At 41.0% G+C, this 16,907-nt stretch overlaps 1 protein-coding gene across 1 annotated transcript in view; it reads left to right on the top strand.

Annotated features, from left to right (window-relative positions):
* The first annotated feature begins 232 nt into the window (after window positions 1-232).
* Window positions 233-16,907, top strand: part of TFRC (transferrin receptor) — a 29,387-nt gene continuing 12,712 nt past the window's right edge. Inside the window, exons 1-7 of the mRNA XM_052637911.1 lie at window positions 233-275; window positions 6,808-6,866; window positions 7,405-7,615; window positions 8,120-8,330; window positions 10,597-10,746; window positions 11,342-11,450; window positions 15,406-15,519. Of these exons, the coding sequence (XP_052493871.1) occupies window positions 6,831-6,866; window positions 7,405-7,615; window positions 8,120-8,330; window positions 10,597-10,746; window positions 11,342-11,450; window positions 15,406-15,519 (831 nt within the window). The 5' untranslated portion in view covers window positions 233-275; window positions 6,808-6,830. The remainder of the gene's footprint in view (window positions 276-6,807; window positions 6,867-7,404; window positions 7,616-8,119; window positions 8,331-10,596; window positions 10,747-11,341; window positions 11,451-15,405; window positions 15,520-16,907) is intronic.

Here is a 16,907-nt window from a genome sequence, read left to right as displayed (position 1 = left end):
ACCCCTCCTACACCTGCAGTCTGGCGCCTTTTCCCTCCGACCTCGCGTCGCGGGGTTCCGCGCTCCAGCGGAGGGCCCCCAATCCGACTGCCTGCTCACTCCTGGCCCCAGGCTGTCTTTTTCCTGCGCGCCTCTGAAGGTGTACGTGATATAGGAAGTGACGCAAGGGGGCGGAGCCAAACTATAAACTGCAGGTTGGGGGTGGTTATCCCACCAGAGGGTGTCGGCAAAGACTGGTGGCGGGCCGGCAAGCGGCGGACGGGGGAGGCGCCTCTGTGAGTGACACGCGGCTGCGAGAATCCCGCCGACTCTGCTACCCTCCCCTCAGCTTGCGAGGGGCTGCTCGGAGCGGGCTTGGGTGCGACCCTCCTCGGTGCAGTCCAGCAGCTTGGGGAGCCGCGCGGGGCGCCGGGAGGCTGCCGCGCCTCCGGGTTGGCGGGCGGGAACGTGGCCCGCGTGGCGGCGGGAAAGGGGCTGTGGCGGGGAGCGGAGCCAGGCTGCAGGTGCAAGCGAGGTGCAGCGGCGCTGCGGGACGGGCTGCCCGACCTTTCCCTTACCCGTGCCCTCCCTTCGGCCCCCAACCCTGCGAATAGGTTCTGTTAGGGTCCTGAGGGCGAGATGAGGGGTGTTCCACTGTCGTTCTACGCCCTGCTATTTTGCTCCCGGCTTCCCAGGTCACCCGGATCCCTTGTCCTCACTAGCTCGCCCTGAGAAGATGCAGGCCCTCCTGGGACAGCCATAGGCTGCAGGCCCGGGAGCAAGGCGTCAGCCACGCTGCCGCAGCGCTGAGCCACTCTGCGGGGAGCACGTGGCCCTTTCAGGAAGTGTTCCCAGGGAACGGCTGTCGGGATGAGTAGATGACCTTGAGCTCGTAGCCCTTGGATTCCTCGGGGCCCGCCGGGGCCGTGGTCTCATTGTTGAAAGGGGCAAAGCTGTCCTCAACTGCATTACGACTGTGTCCTGGGCATGTAGACAAGGGTTTCTGTAAGCCGTATATTTGAACTCCAGTACAACCTGATCTTTCCGCGCTGCCTGTTGGCCTTGTGTGTGGGTTCTCAGTTTTTCTAAGAAGCCGACTGAATCCTTTAGGTGTTCATATTTACGAGTATTCGGATTGCTAGGCTCTTCTAACAGATGGGAGACCGTAGGAATAAGACTTATACTTTGTGAAAGCTATGGTCTAGGGGCCAAGTAAAAGCTATTTGGATTGGAATCGGCTTTTGCCTTCAGGAAATTAGCGATATGGTATCAAAGGGCTCTGCTTGATGATATAAAACGCCTTAGAAGCCTATTGTATCACTGTTGGCGGTGGACAGCTTTGTAGGCTAGTAATGGGGTGGGTGGGCCAGTTGTGACTTGACCCAGGTTAACATTTTGCCATAGGCTAGATTGTGGTGACTGGGTATGCCAAGGAAATTGATTGCTGGTGCTTTTTCTGGTAAGAAGGTTGAATAAGGAGATAGTTATCCTGTTACAGAAGTATTTGGGTACCTGATACCTTTATTTGAGGCTTAGATAGGAGTCTGGAATTCTAGATGCTGATTCCGTTGTCTCTGAGCTGGGGAATTTGACCTTATTGACCAAGACATTTAAGGTGATTTCCAGAAGTGGTTTTCTGTTTTGTTTTTAATGGGATCTTAGTTCCCCAGGCCAGGGCTGAAACCTGTGTCCCTTGCTGTGGAAGCCCAGAATCTTAATCACTGGGCTGCCAGGGAAGTCCCTCCCTGATTTTTCTGCTTTGAAAATTAAGGTTAGGCTCCCTGAAGTACTGACTGGTCCTGGCAGGTTTTTTGTTTGTTTTGCTTTGGTTTTTTTCCTTAGTTTTGGATTATTGTTGTTCAGACAGTTGCTAAGTCATGTCTGACTCTTTGCCACTCCATGGACTGCAGGACCCCAGGCTTCCCTGTCCTTCCTTCACCATCTCCTGGAGTTTACGCAAACCCATGTCCATTGAGTCGATGATGCCACCCAACCATCTCATCCTCTGTCACCCCCTTCTCCTGCCCTCAGTCTTTCCCAGCATCAGGGTCTTTTCCAAGTTGGCTCTTTGCATTGGGTGGCCAAAGTATTGAAGCTTCAGCGTCAGTCTTTCCAATGAACGTTCAGAGTTGACTTCCTTTAGGGTTGACTGTTTTTGTTGTTGTTGTTCTCAATTTTGGACTGTAATAGACTCAATATGTTACACAAAATCCAGAATTAAAAATTTTGTCATTGATATGAAATGTTTTCCAAAAGTCTATATGTAGCATAGTACCATTCAACTTGTCTTTGGTGGAATGTTCTTGTTAAGTAATGGTGGTGGTGAAACTAGCCTGTGCGGAAGACTGTTGGATAGCGAACAACTCAGCTAACTCTGCCCTAAAAGGAGTGGTATTTACTTGCCTTTGATTACGTTAGTGAAGTCGCTCAGTCGTGTCCGACTCTTATGGACTGTAGCCTACCAAGCTCCTCTGTCCACGGGATTTTCCAGGCAATAGTACTGGAGTGGATTGCCATTTCCTTCTCCAGGGGTTCTTCCCAACCCAGGGATCGAACCTGGGTCTCCCGCATTGTAGACAGACACTTTACCATCTGAGCCACCAGGGAAGTCCTTTGATTACATAGCTATCTGTAATGAAGAAAGCTCCCAGTTCACCTTGAATCAGACAACAATTGAAAGCTCTTTAAAAGGACTCTCTGAGGCCTTTTAGAACTCTTGTGTGTGTGCCCCTTCTGTCTGCTCTCTCAGATGACCACTACACAGACTGCAGGGACTTCAAGTGGTCCTGACCTTCAACTTGAGCAATCTTTTTCTCAGAAAGCTAAATAAGAATGAACATTTTGCTTTGTTTCCTTTTATTCCTTCCACTAATTTTTCATTTTAGGCTCATAAAGTTAGTCTCTTAAATAGTAAAAACCTTGACCAGCCGTCTCTTTGTAAGGCATTCTGGGTATACACAAGTTATGTGTTCTAAGGGCCATGCAGTTTTGTAAGTTCTGGTAATCTTTTCATTTTCACCTGCAAATGCATAACTGTCTTGGGAAACTGTTTAGAAAATGGGTATCTATAACCAATTACTTGACATCTTGGAGCTCTGCCAGGTAAAGGTTAAGGTTTTTCTACTTTTTAAAATTTCTTACCTATCCAAGCTTTGCCCAGTGTTTTCAGGATAAACCAAAATAGTAGCAAGGATGGGAAGATCCCATATCCAAGGTTTTCATTATATTCCTTTTCATGTAATTTCCAAATTATATGAAACGTGAACCTCATGTACAATAAAGTTATCTTTACTTCGTTGATTACCACATAATTCCACATCAAATTTTGTGGGATAGAGAAATCAGTCAGAGAAGGCTTCATAGAGATGGCCTTTGAGCTGATCCAGGAAGAAATGGGTAGGACTTTAAGAACAAAGGAAGGATGTTAGTGGGTACAGGCGGGGGCTGGATTTTGTCTCATTCTGGAGAAGGTAGAGGGCAATGAAGTTATTAGGTGGTGAAGGTCTCTAGAACAGAGCCTCAGAAGCAGACAGAGAAACTTCATTTATGTGAGCTCCAAGGACTTGAAACTGTGGCTTGTTTTCTAAATTGAAATGGGGTTGTCAGTATTAAAAAACACGTGTCTTATTTTTATTTCAGGTAAAGTGGAGTAGTAGCTTTAAATATGTTTTCTATGTAGGTGAAAGTGTATTTTGGTACCTAATCCCATTAGCTATATATATTTTGTACAGACCTATGATTTTAAGACATCCCAAAGTAGCATAAGACCTCAAGATAATTACCATATTAAAAAATTAAATAGAAAATTAATGCCACATATCAAGAAAGTAGGAATAAGATGATATGAATTTGAAAGAAGCTTGAGACTGTAGTCTAGCTATTACCTTTGCCTGCCTCTATCTTCTATCCCAAGGCTCAGTTTAAAACATTTCTTCCTTCCATTTCATGTTCAAAACGTGTGGGGCTCTGATTTTGCTTACCTGAATTTTTATTAGTGTGAGAAACTGAATATTTTTCCCAGTTACATTGAGAACACCAAAAATACACAAGATGCTAATATAAGTAAAAATCAAGGTGATTTTTGGGTTGTCTTTTGTAATAGATTGTTAGCACTGATGATGACATCTTGAAATAAGCTAAGTAAGAGTTGTTTGGCTTATATATGTAGTCTTGTAACAGAACTACTTGTCTATAGGTTGGTATGAAAAGTTTTTCTCCCATGCTTTTAGAGCACATAGTTGTTGCAGTTAGAAAAAACATTAAGGGATTCTTTTAAATAGAAAGCTTTACTAATGGGTGAAATTATTTTGAAAGAATGACTCAATTTTGTTATGGGTAAAACTTTAGGAAGAGCCTTTGTGGATATCATTTTAGATAGAATGAAATTGTGGATACAATTGCGTTCTTCACAGATGTGGGGTTAAATGATGGAGTTAAAATGAGAATTACCAAGGGTGTGGAGAAAAGGAAACATTCTTCCGCTGTTGGTGAGAATGTAAATTGGTACAGCCACTATGGAAGACAGTATGGATATTCCTTAAAACACTAGGAATAAAACCACAATGTGACCCAACAATTCCACTCCCAAAATTGAAAAAGACACATGTGTCCCATTGTTCATTGCAACACCATTTACAGTAGCTGGAACATGGAAGCAACCTAGAGGTCCATGGACAGATGAATGGATAAAGAAGTTGTGGTACATATACACAATGGAATATTACTTAGCCATAAAAAGGAATGCATTTGAGTCAGTTCTGATGAGGTGAATGAACCTAGAACCTATTATACAGAGTGAAGTGAATCAGAAAGAGAAAGATAAATATTGTATTCTAACACATATATATGGAATGTAGAAGAATGGTATTGAAGAACTTATTTACAGGGCAGCAATGGAGAAACAGACATAGAGAATAACTTATAGACCTGGGGAGAGGGTGAGATGTATGGGAAGAATAACATGGAAACTGACATTACCATATGTAAAATAGATAGCCAACAGGAATTTGCTGTATGGCTCAGGAGACTCAAACAGGGGCTCTGTATCAACCTAGAGGGGTGGGATGGGGAGGGAGATGGGATGGAGTTTCAAAACGGAGGGGGTATATGTATACCTATGGCTGATTCAAGTTGAGGTTCAATAAAAAATAAGTTAATTAAAAAAATGAGAATTACCTAGGTCATACTTTTTTCCTCCTCTGACTTGATTTCTTTAATGTTACAGTCTTAATTTTGTGTCTGGGGATTGAAATAGAAATAGTATATCTGTTTGCTCAGTAAAAAATGTACTTATATTTTACCTGTGCAAAATCATGACATGTGCTATTAACATCTGTTCCTTTAGGCTTGCACTCAATCTCCTTATTGTTTATTTACACCTTTTATTTAGATCACTTATTTGAATGTGTTGTCAGTCTTAAAATTCATTTAAAACTAGAAACCTTGAGAAGTGGCTGAGTCAGATGAATATTAAGCTGATAAGCTGTTTTTTTCCTAGAAAAGGGTGATTAAAATTGGTTCAGGGTGTTCAGGGTGGAGCCTTCCAGTTCTGGCTCTAGTGATGGGGTTTATACAGTCGAGTGCAGTGATAGTGATAAGCTTTTTGTACCAGATGGGGTCAGATTGTGCTTCTAAGAGTATGAACTTTTGCTTATTGGCTCTGGTCTTTAAAGCCTGAGGATTAAAAATTGGTGTTTTTTTTGTTGTTGTTAATAGAGTTTGATAGGAGACTTTTCTAATGCCAGTTTGTATAGTCTCTTTGTTTTACAATCTACATATATATCACATCTTGCTTTTTGCTGTGTGGGTGTTAAATGTGCTATGAGTATACTTTTAGAGGAAAAGCTTTAAAATAGTGTGAAATAAATGTCTTTTTATAACATCTCAACATATTTTCAAGCATCACGATGCACTCAAACCAAATTAATTAGAAAAATCTAGATTTCACTGAATACCTGTGCTTTAACTTTTAAGACTCTTGGTTACAGAGGCATAGTTTGCTTTGAAAAAAGTTAAAAGTAATTTCTTAAATTTCTGGAGATGAGAACATGCTGTCTGTAAAACCAGTTTTATAGACAGCTGTTGGACCTCATTTTTAGGTGATCAGTTTTCGGCCTTGAACAAGTCGCTTAAGGGCTCAAATAATTGGCCTTTTCATCTGTAAAATAGCATACTCTGTGCTTTTCTTTTATCTATTCTTTTTGCATCAAAGATTGATCAAATCATTTGTTAGAAATTGTTCATTTAATTAGAAGGATTGGGTTTTCTCTCCTTTTCTATTGGCATGTTTGTGTGGCATAACCAGTCTTTGGCTTAATTTTACTTTTGTTAGTTTTTTTTTTTTTCCCAGGTGCCAGTTTACTGTCTTTTGTATTTGCCCCTTTTCTTTGTCTAGTAAATTCAGTTAAAGTGAACTATTTGAAAGTAAGTGACAGACATCACAATACTTCATCCTTAAAATCGTTGGCATTAATCTCCCAGCAAGGACATACTCCTCCAAAAAATGCAATACCGTATCTAAATCTAATATTGATACAATACTGTTGTCTAGGATATAGTCTGTATTCAAATTTCTTACTTCTCCCAGTAATATCCTTCAAGTTGTCCTCAACCCACCTCATCCCTCCCTCAATTCAGTAGCTAATCAAGGATCACCCTAAATTTAGTTGTCATGTTAAACTATCTTGGTTAAAGATCCTTTCTAGAAAAGTGATAATATATTTAAAAGTAAACTTGATATATAATACTTAATGGAAAGTCCTCACTAGTCTAATACAGTGGTATCTGTGTTAGATATCTCATCATGCTAATTCTCTGTTTTGTGTTTAGGCTCTTCTGTGTGGCAGCTCAAAATGATGGATCAAGCCAGATCAGCATTCTCTAACTTGGTATGATTTTAAGATGTATTTCTCTGTCACCAGTTTGCAAGAGTCTGAAGCATATGAGGATGCTTTTCACCCAGTAAGCAAGAAAAAATACCCAAAGCTATCATCAGTTACTCATTTATGTTTGAAGTGGTGGTCTTGAGGTGTAATAGATCTCACAAAGGAAGGTTATATTCAGTCTTGAGTAGAGTTAATTATGGAAAATCATGTAAGAAGTTTCAGGGCATAGTGAAGAGATAGTCAGGTAGTTCAGATAAACTAAAGAAAGCACTGGTCAAAATGTCTATCCGTAGACATGATGACAGAAATTCTGCATGAAAAGGCTGAATGAGATGAAGGCGAGTGTATGAACCAGCCCTCTTCTGCTGTTGACAGAACTGGGCACAGGGAAGTGTGCTAGCTTGAAAAGGGAACTTCTTTTTCCTTGAGAATGTACAGCAAGTCATAGTAATGGCCCAATAACACCTGATCAAGCTTCCTTTAAATGTCTCAGTTCCCTTTCTTCTCCTTCATAATGCTTTCTTTCTTTTTTAAATCTCAGTTTGGTGGAGAACCATTGTCATATACCAGGTTTAGTCTGGCTCGGCAAGTAGATGGTGATAACAGTCATGTGGAGATGAAATTAGCTGCGGATGAAGAAGAAAATGTTGACAGTAACATGAGGGGTAACCAAACCAGTATCACAAAACCGAAAAGGTTAAATGGATATATCTGCTACGGGATCATTGCTGTAATCATCTTTTTCTTGATTGGTAAGAACAGCCATTCAGAACTTTAAAAATTCCTTGTCATCAACTCTAGGAAGTTTGTTCATCCAGCTCAGCGAACATTTATGTAGTGCATTGTGCAAGATACTAGGAATACAATGATGCCTAAGATTTTACACCTGCCTTTGAGGTTAGCTTGGTGGGAGAAGAGCAACACAGGAATCATTTCCGGGTAATGTGCAAATGTTACACTAGAAATTTGCACAGGTTATTTGTAGCATAGATGCTGGACCTGAGGATTCACAGAAGCCTTCTGGGAAGAAAAGTTACCTTTGCTTTAAAAAGCTAACTGTTTAAAATGAAATTATTATATAATAGATTGAATGGTTTAAAATAGACAAAGCTGAGATGTGTTATTTACTTTCAGATGCCTTATAGTTTAATTAATGCCAGCATTTTCAAGGGATAACTGAAAATATTAACAGTTCTTCCCGGAACAGAGTATAAATGAAATTCTTTGAGTTCAGCTCTGAAACTTTTTATCCTTAGGATTTATGATTGGCTACTTGGGCTATTGTAAACGTGTGGAACCACAAAGTGATTGTGGGAAACAGGCAGGAACACAGCCTTCATGCCCAGAGGAGACAGAAGCTTACGAACCCGAAGAGCAGCTCCCTGGAGTGCCTCGCATATTCTGGGCAGACCTCAAATCAGCGCTGTCAGACAGACTGGATGCCGTAGACTTTACCAGGGCCATCAAGTAAGCCTGAGCTGCTTCACTAGTTCAACCTCAGTGCCTAAACAAATACTATTAGGTGCCATGGAATAGAACAAGGGTGATAGTCTAGAGGAAAAGCTGTTTAGAATAGGCAAGACATTTTCAGTTAAAGGGTAGTCAAAGTGAAAGTGTTAGTTGCTCAGTTGTGTCCATTCTTTGCGACCCCATGGGTTGTAGCCCACCAGGCTTCTCTGTCCGTGGAAATTCTTAAGGCAAGAATACTGGAGTAGGTAGCCATTCCTTTCTCCAGGGGATCTTCCCAAACCAGGGATCGAACTCAGGTCTCCCGCATTGCAGGCAGATTCTCCCCCACCTACCCCCCGCCTTTTTTTTAAAAAAAAGAAAATTCATAGGCTCTTGGTCTTTTTGTCATATGGTTCTTTGTAGCCTGTTGCTTGCTGTCAGACTTTGTTTGTTCTTCTCTGATTTTCCATCTCATCCCCCTGTAAGTCATGCTGAGCCCTGCTCAGTTCAGTCGCTCAGTGTGTCCAACTCTTTGCGACCCCATGAATCGCAGCACACCAGGCCTCCCTGTCCATCACCATCTCCCGGAGTTCACTCAGACTCAAGTCCATCGAGTCCGTGATGCCATCCAGCCGTCTTATCCTCGGTCGTCCCCTTCTCCTCCTGCTCCCAATCCCTCCTAGCATCAGAGTCCTTTCCAATGAGTCAACTCTTCGCATGAGGTGGCCAAAGTACTGAAATTTCAGCTTTAGCATCATTCCTTCCAAAGAAATCCCAGGGCTGATCTCCTTCAGAATGGACTGGTTGGATCTCCTTGCGCCTTCTTCACAGTCCAACTCTCACATCCATACATGACCACTGGAAAAACCATAGCCTTGACTAGACAGACCTTAGTCGGCAAAGTAATGTCTCTGCTTTTGAATATACTGTCTAGGTTGGTCATAACTTTTCTTCCAAGGAGTAAGCGTCTTTTAATTTCATGGCTGCAGTCACCATCTGCAGTGATTTTGGAGCCCCCAAAATAAAGTCTGACACTGTTTCTACTGTTTCCCTATCTATTTCCCATGAAGTGATGGGACCAGATGCCATGATCTTCGTTTTCTGAATGTTGAGCTTTAAGCCAACTTTTTCGCTCTCCTCTTTCACTTTCATCAAGAGGCTTTTTAGTTCCTCTTCACTTTCTGCCATAAGGGTGGTGTCATCTGCATATCTGAGGTTATTGATATTTCTCCCGGCAATCTTGATTCCAGCTTGTACTTCTTCCAGTCTGGCATTTCTCATGATGTACTCTGCATATAAGTTAAATAAGCAGGGTGACAATATACAGCCTTGACGTACTCCTTTTCAGTTCTAACTGTTGCTTCTTGACCTGCATATAAATTTCTCAAGAGGCAGGTTAGGTGGTCTGGTATTCCCATCTCTTTCAGAGTTTTCCACAGTTTATTGTGATCCACACAGTCCTGCCACTATCCATAAAGGGGTCTGCAGCTTTTTTCATCCTCTAGCTCAGGACTAACTGACAGCCCAAGTCTCAAGTATTTCTTGATTTCTTCTGGTTCTTACTCAACCCATACCCTAAGAAGTGTCCTTCAGGTTTCTGTCTTTAGACTTTTCTTTTTTTGGCTGCACTGGGTCTTCAATGCTGCGTGCACAGGCTTTCTTTAGTTGGAGTGAGTAAAGGCTGCTCATCTTTTACCTTTCGTTAACCCCGAGTAGTTTCAATGGGACAATAATTCTTTTGGTCTTAAATGAGAAATCTTGGCATTTATACTTCTTCTGGTGAATATTTTTGTGTGTACTGTACACTAGGCATTATGGATAAAGTGAGGGTGAGACTATAGTCTCAAGAAAGATTATATAACTAATGTGATGTGTGTATTTACAAAGAGTCATGAGATATCAAAATGAAGAGGAGTTTTGCTTCTGGGATATTCAGAATGCTTCAAGAAGTGAAATTGAAGCTGTATGTCTTGAATTCACCAACAGTAACACTGTCTTTCATTTTGCTTACAGCAGATCTTATGGAAACTACTCATTCCCCTAAAATTACCCTAAGCAGATATATTAGGGATGAGGCTTTACAGTAGATAAAGAGGTTTAATTTCTTCAAATATAGATGCCTTTTTTTCCCTCCTCTTCTAAGCTTGTCTCTATCTGGTTAATCCAGAATTTTTGGTCACAGTTGTTTTATTGAGTTATGCTTTTAAGGCAACTTGCTTGATACTTGAGTTCAGTGTTTAAGTTAAACTTTAGTTCATTTAACAGTGAGTTTTTTCCCCTCCAGGATGCTGAATGAAAATTCTTATGTCCCACGTGAGGCTGGATCTCAAAAAGATAGCAGTTTGGCTTTTTATATTGAAAATCAATTACGTGACTATAAACTCGACAAAGTCTGGCATGATGAACATTTTGTTAAGATTCAGGTCAAAGGCAGGTATGTTGAAAGATGGTAACCTCATTTTATAGAATTAGCTATTCTCAGGTGTGCTAATTATTGTCTGACTCTTTGTGACCCCATGGACTGTAGCCCACCAGGTTCCTCTGTCCATGGAATTCTCCAGGCAAGAATACTGGAGTGGGCAGCCACTCCTACCATCTTGCCGGGTAGGATCTTCCCAACCTAGGGATCGAACCTGGGTCCCTGCATTCCAGGTGGCCTCGTTATCATCTGAGCCGCCAGGGAAGCCCTAATTGTAGCAAAAATGAAGTCGATCTGTCATGTCTGACTCTTTGCAACCCCATGGACTGTAGCCTACCAGGCTCCTCAGTCCATGGGATTTTTCTAGGCAAGAATACTGGAGTGGGTTGCCATTTCCTTCTCCAGGGGATCTTCTGACCTAGGGATTGAACCCAGGTCTCCCACATTGTAGGCAGACGCTTTTACCATCTGAGCTACCAGGGAAGCCCCAATTATAGCAGAGACCTTCAAAATGAATGCATGTCAAATGCTAAATGTATTAAATTCATTTAATTTTTTCTCAAAGATGCCTTCGCTTCATTTTCCCTTAACCTTTTTTTTTTTCTCGCAGTTCTCAAAACTCGGTGTCTATAGTGAGTACAAGTGGTGACGGCAGTCAGGCATACTCAGTGGAGAATCCTGAGGGTTACGTGGCATATAGTAAGGCTGCGACGGTTACTGTGAGTAAGGCAAAGCCATGCATGAGACTTTTTCCCCTGTTGAATAGCTCGCAAACTCATTGTCTTTCCTGTTCTTAGTATAAGTTTACTTGTAAAATGTAGCTGGTCATGGGATATTTTTGTTCTCATCCCTCCTATGCCACAGTTAAAATCCCGAGTCCTCAGCTTGGTCGGCAAGGCCCTAAGTAATTCTACTGCACTGCTCTTCACTGACTCTGCTGTGGCCACTCTCACCTCCCTGCTGTTCCTCAAACACTCTGACTCAAACATGCTCCCACCTCAAGGCCTTTATAGATCGCTTTTCCCTTTGTCTGTCCCACTCCTCCCTTAAATATCAGCATGGCTTCTTCCCTCCCATTGCACTGGAGTCTCTTCTCCAGCATTTCCTCCCTAGGGAATTCTTCTTTGATTATCTTATCAAAAATGTCCTTCCTCCAGTCCCTTCTCCTTACCCTGTAAGTACAGAGCCTGACATTATTCACTTGTTTCCACACTAGAATGTAAGCTACGCAAAGGGCTAGGGGTTAGTTTCATTTTCTGCTATGTCACAGAGCCTCGGACAGTGCCTGACACATGCTAGTATTTACTGAATGAATTCATGTATCAGATTCACCCTTATGTGGAGGCAGATATAAATAACCATCTTGGCTGGAGTCTAATGTTAGTTTGATGCTTTAATGCTTGATCTTTTAAAATTTAGGCAACTTTGGCCAAACTACTATAGAAGTTGAAAAACAGCTAGCTAGATCTATCTAGGTTTTTTAGGTTAAAAACCACATATTTATACGCCAGAGTCTTATCTGAAGACTGTCTTCTGAGCCAAATGAAGTTTCATGGTTATTCTCTGTCTTCCTGGTTGCCTGTGCTATATCACTTTAACTGGCCACCCACAAGCCAGTGTTTTGGAGGTAGGTAGTGATAGTTTACGGTGAATAATGGCGGATTCCTGATCTCTGAAGAAGATTTAGCTTTGGGACCAGGGACCAGGCTTGATCACTCAAGACCTTTTGTGTGGCAGAAGTTTTATGACAGTAAAAAAGGACAGACAAAGCTACTGACATAGACATCAGAAGAGGACAGAGTGTCCCCACTCACTAGTGGTATCAAGGCCTTATATATGTTTACCAGACCCACTCCCACAACATGCATCTTAAATTAACAAGGTTAGAACTAACAATAGAGAGGTCTTACCTGACCCATTCTCATAACATAAGTCTTAATATAACCAAGATACAGAGCTTAAGGGAAAACATAGCCTTGAGCAAGATGAGCTTTGTTGTGTAATCATTCAGTTTAGTTCAGTTCAGTTAGAGCAGTCCTGTCCGTCTCTTTGTGACCCCATGAATTGCAGCATGCCAGGCCTCCCTGTCCATCACCAACTCCCGGAGTTCACTCAAACTCACGTTCATTGAGTTGGTGATGCCATCCAGCCATCTCATCCTCTGTCGTCCCCTTCTCCTGCCCCCAATCCCTCCCAGCATCAGAGTCTTTTCCAATGAGTCAACTCTTTGCATGAGCAAAGTACTGGAGTTTCAGCTTTAGCATCATTTCTTCCAAAGAACACCCAGGACTGATCTCCTTTAGAATGGACTGGTTGGATCTCCTTGCAGTCCAAGGAACTCTCAAGAATCTTCTCCAACACCACAGTTCAAAAGCATCAATTCTTCGGTGCTCAGCTTTCTTCACAGTCCAACTCTCACATCCATACATGACCACTGGAAAAACCACAGCCTTGACTAGATGGACCTACGTTGGCAAAATGATGTCTCTGCTTTTCAATATGCTGTCTAGGTTGGTCATAACTTTCCTTCCAAGGAGTAAGCGTCTTTTAATTTCATGGCTGCAGTCACCATCTGCAGTGATTTTCAAGCCCCCCAAAATAAAGTCTGACACTGTTTCCACTGTTTCCCCATCTATTTGCCATGAAGTGGTGGGACCAGATGCCATGATCTTCATTTGCTCAATGTTGAGCTTTAAGTCAACTTTTTCACTCTCCTCTTTCACTTTCATCAAGAGGCTTTTTAGTTCCTCTTCACTTTCTGCCATAAGGGTGGTGTCATCTGCATATCTGAGGTTATTGATATTTCTCCCAGCAATCTTGATTCCAGCTTGTGCTTCTTCCAGCCCAGTGTTTCTCATGATGTACTCTGCATAGAAGTTAAATAAGCAGGGTGACAATATACAGCCTTGCCGTACTCCTTTTCCTATTTGGAACCAGTCTGTTGTTCCATGTCCAGTTCTGTTGCTTCCTGACCTGCATGTAGGTTTCTCAAGAGGCTGGTCAGGTGGTCTGGTATTCCCGTCTCTTTCAGAATTTTCCACAGTTTATTGTGTAATCATTAGCTCTGGGAAAAACATTTTATGTGACCAAGACTAAGGAATGTAGAAAAAGTTTGTCCTTTTCTTCTCCTCAAGAGACCCCCTGGGTGCTCTGGATGCCTTATCAACCTACATAAGAATTAACTCTCTCAGTATGTAGTTCTGTTAAAGAATGTGGAGAGGATTGGTTCACCTGAATGCTATCTATGTTTAGATATTTGGTTGTTAATGTCAGTTTATTCATCTGAACTCTGATAGAATTTAGGAGTATTATGATGACAACATATAAACATCTAAAAGTTGATCTCTGCAAGTTTATTTTATTCTAAAACAACTTTTGGATGGATTAATTATCACAACTTTCAGTTAATTCTTATGTCCTCAGTTATCTGCAGTTCAAGTGTAGGAACATTATGTAATTGGTTCTGCCTTGGCTAGTCTACAGTGTTTTTATTGATAGATATCGGTTTGCTTAAGCATATTTTATTATCCTTTCTCTTTCCTGAAAATATCTGAAGCAATGTAAATTAACATAAATAGTCAATGTTAATTAAATGAAAGGTATCATAAGGTAATGAAAGATATGAATATTTAGTTCAGTTCAGTCACTCAGTCGTGTCCGACTCTTTGTGACCGTGTGAACTGCAGCACGCCAAGCCTCCCTGTCCATCACCAACTCCCAGAGTCCACCCAAACCTATGTCCATTGAGTCAGTGATGCCATCCAACCATCTCATCCTCTGTCGTCCCCTTCTCCTCCTGCCCTCAATCTCTCCCAGCATCAGGGTCTTTTCCAGTGAGTCAGCTCTTCACATCAGGTGGCCAAAATATTGGAGTTTCATCTTCAACATCAGTCCTTCCAATGAACACCCAGGACTGATCTCGTTTAGGATGGACTAGTTGGATCTCCTTGCAGTCCAAGGGCCTCTCAAGAGTTTTCTCCAACACTACAGTTCAAAAACATCAATTCTTCGGCCCCAGCTTTCTTCACAGTCCAACTCTCACATCCATACATGACCACTGGAAAAACCATAGCCTTGACTAGACGGACCTTTGTTGACAAAGTCATGTCTCTGCCTTTTAATATGCTGTCTAGGTTGGTCATAACTTTCTTCCAAGGAGTAAGTGTCTTAATTTTGTGGCTGCAATCACTATCTACAGTGATTTTGGAGCCCCAAAAAATAAAGTCGGCCACTGTTTCCCCATCTATTTCCCATAAAGTGATGGGACCAGATGCCATGATCTTCGTTTTCTGAATGTTGAGCTTTAAGCCAAATTTTTCACTCTCCTCTTGGAGACCAGAAATCTTGACTTCATTCCTGTTAACCCTGAACACTTTTTAAAAAAAGAAATTTATGTATTTGGTTGTGCTGGGTCTTAGTTGTGATATGTGGGATCTAGTTCCCCAATCAGGGATCAAACCCAGGCCCCCTGCATTGAGAGTGCAGAGTCTTAGCCACTGGACCACCAGGGAAGTCCCTGACCGCTTCTGACTTTAGAACTCTGATACTTTTTCTAGGCCTTGGCCTTCTTTTTTTCTCTCTCTCTCTTGGGTTTGATCTGTAAAATATTTGGTGGCAGACTCTGTCATTGTTCTAATACCATAATGCTCACTGAGTCTAATGTCTTTATCCTAGGGCAAACTGGTCCATGCTAATTTTGGCACTAAACAGGACTTTGAGGATTTAAATATGCCTGTGAATGGATCTTTAGTGATTGTAAGAGCTGGAAAAATCACTTTTGCTGAAAAGGTGAGTATGAGGTATTAAATATATAAAATAATTTTATAGCTAAATGATATTGTTAATTTTCTTACATTCTGAAAACTGTCAGTCTTAAACTCTCATACCTGGTAATATAATTTATTAAAGTACTCTACAAATCAAATAAGTTCCTGTAATCTAAAGTTATAGGATACTTCTGAAACTGGCATATCTACTTGGAGTACTTTGCAATAATTGTTCTCCAGGAAAAATGCAGTTATGAGAAATGCTTAAGTGAAAGAGATTTAAATTGTGTAACCAAGTTATATATATATATATAACCAAGGTTTATGTGTGTATATATACACATACATTCTCTCTCACTCTATATATTAATGTATATGATTCAGTTACAACTGTTTTATAAAAAGGAAAATTAAAAGTCACCTATACAAGGGCTTAGAATGGAAAGACAGTGGTTGTTCTGGAAGGGTTTTTATTATTTATATTTTGAATTCTCTTTAAGAGTTAGTTAAGCTTTATTGCGCAACCACATTGGTGTGGAAGTGTTTTTTACTTTTTCAATTGATGTATAATCCATATACCATAAAATTTACTCTGTAAAGTATACTATTCAGTTTTTAGCATATACACCGGTTGTACAACTACCATCATGATCTAATTCCCGCATATTTTCATTATATCCTAAAGATGCCCTATACCATTTTCAGTTACTCCCTATTCTTCCCTCCTCCTAGTCCCTGGCAATCACTAATCTAGTCTGTTGCTATGGATTTGCCTCTTTTGGACATTTTATATGAGCAGAATCATACAATATTTTGCCTCTTTTGATTGGCTTCTTCTCACTTCGCATAATGTTTTCAAGGTTCATCCATGTGTACCATGAATCAGCACTTCATTTCTTTTTCTGACTGAATAGTATTTGATGTAAGGATATACCACATTTTGCTTGTTTATTTGTCAGTTGACAGACATTTGGGCTGTGTCTACTTTCTGGTTTTATGAATAATGCTACAATAAACATTCATTTATATGTTTTAAGTGAATAGATATTTCTGATTATCGTGTGTGTCTACCTAGGAGTGAGATTGCTGGGTCGTATGGTAATTCTATGTTTAGCTTTTGGAGTATATAACATTTTTGAAATGACAACATTTTAGAAACGGAAGAGAGATTAGTGGTTGCCAAAAGTTGAGGGTGAAAACAAATGGCAACTGGAAGAATCTTTGTGGTGTTAAAACTGGTTGTTTGGTATTTTGATTGATTGTTTAGAACTTAATACATACAAACACATGAATGAGTACAAGTAAAACTGGGGCAGTCTGAATGATATATGTAGATTGTATGGTATCAATGTTAGTATTCAGGCTGTTAGTTCTGCAGACTTTGACTAAAAGAAAACTGGGCAAAGTTTA

This window comes from Budorcas taxicolor, chromosome 1 (genome assembly GCF_023091745.1).
Source record: "Budorcas taxicolor isolate Tak-1 chromosome 1, Takin1.1, whole genome shotgun sequence".
NCBI lineage: Eukaryota > Metazoa > Chordata > Mammalia > Artiodactyla > Bovidae > Budorcas > Budorcas taxicolor.
The sequence above is the reverse complement of the archived record's forward strand: the minus strand, read 5'-3'. Positions and strand labels throughout refer to the sequence as shown.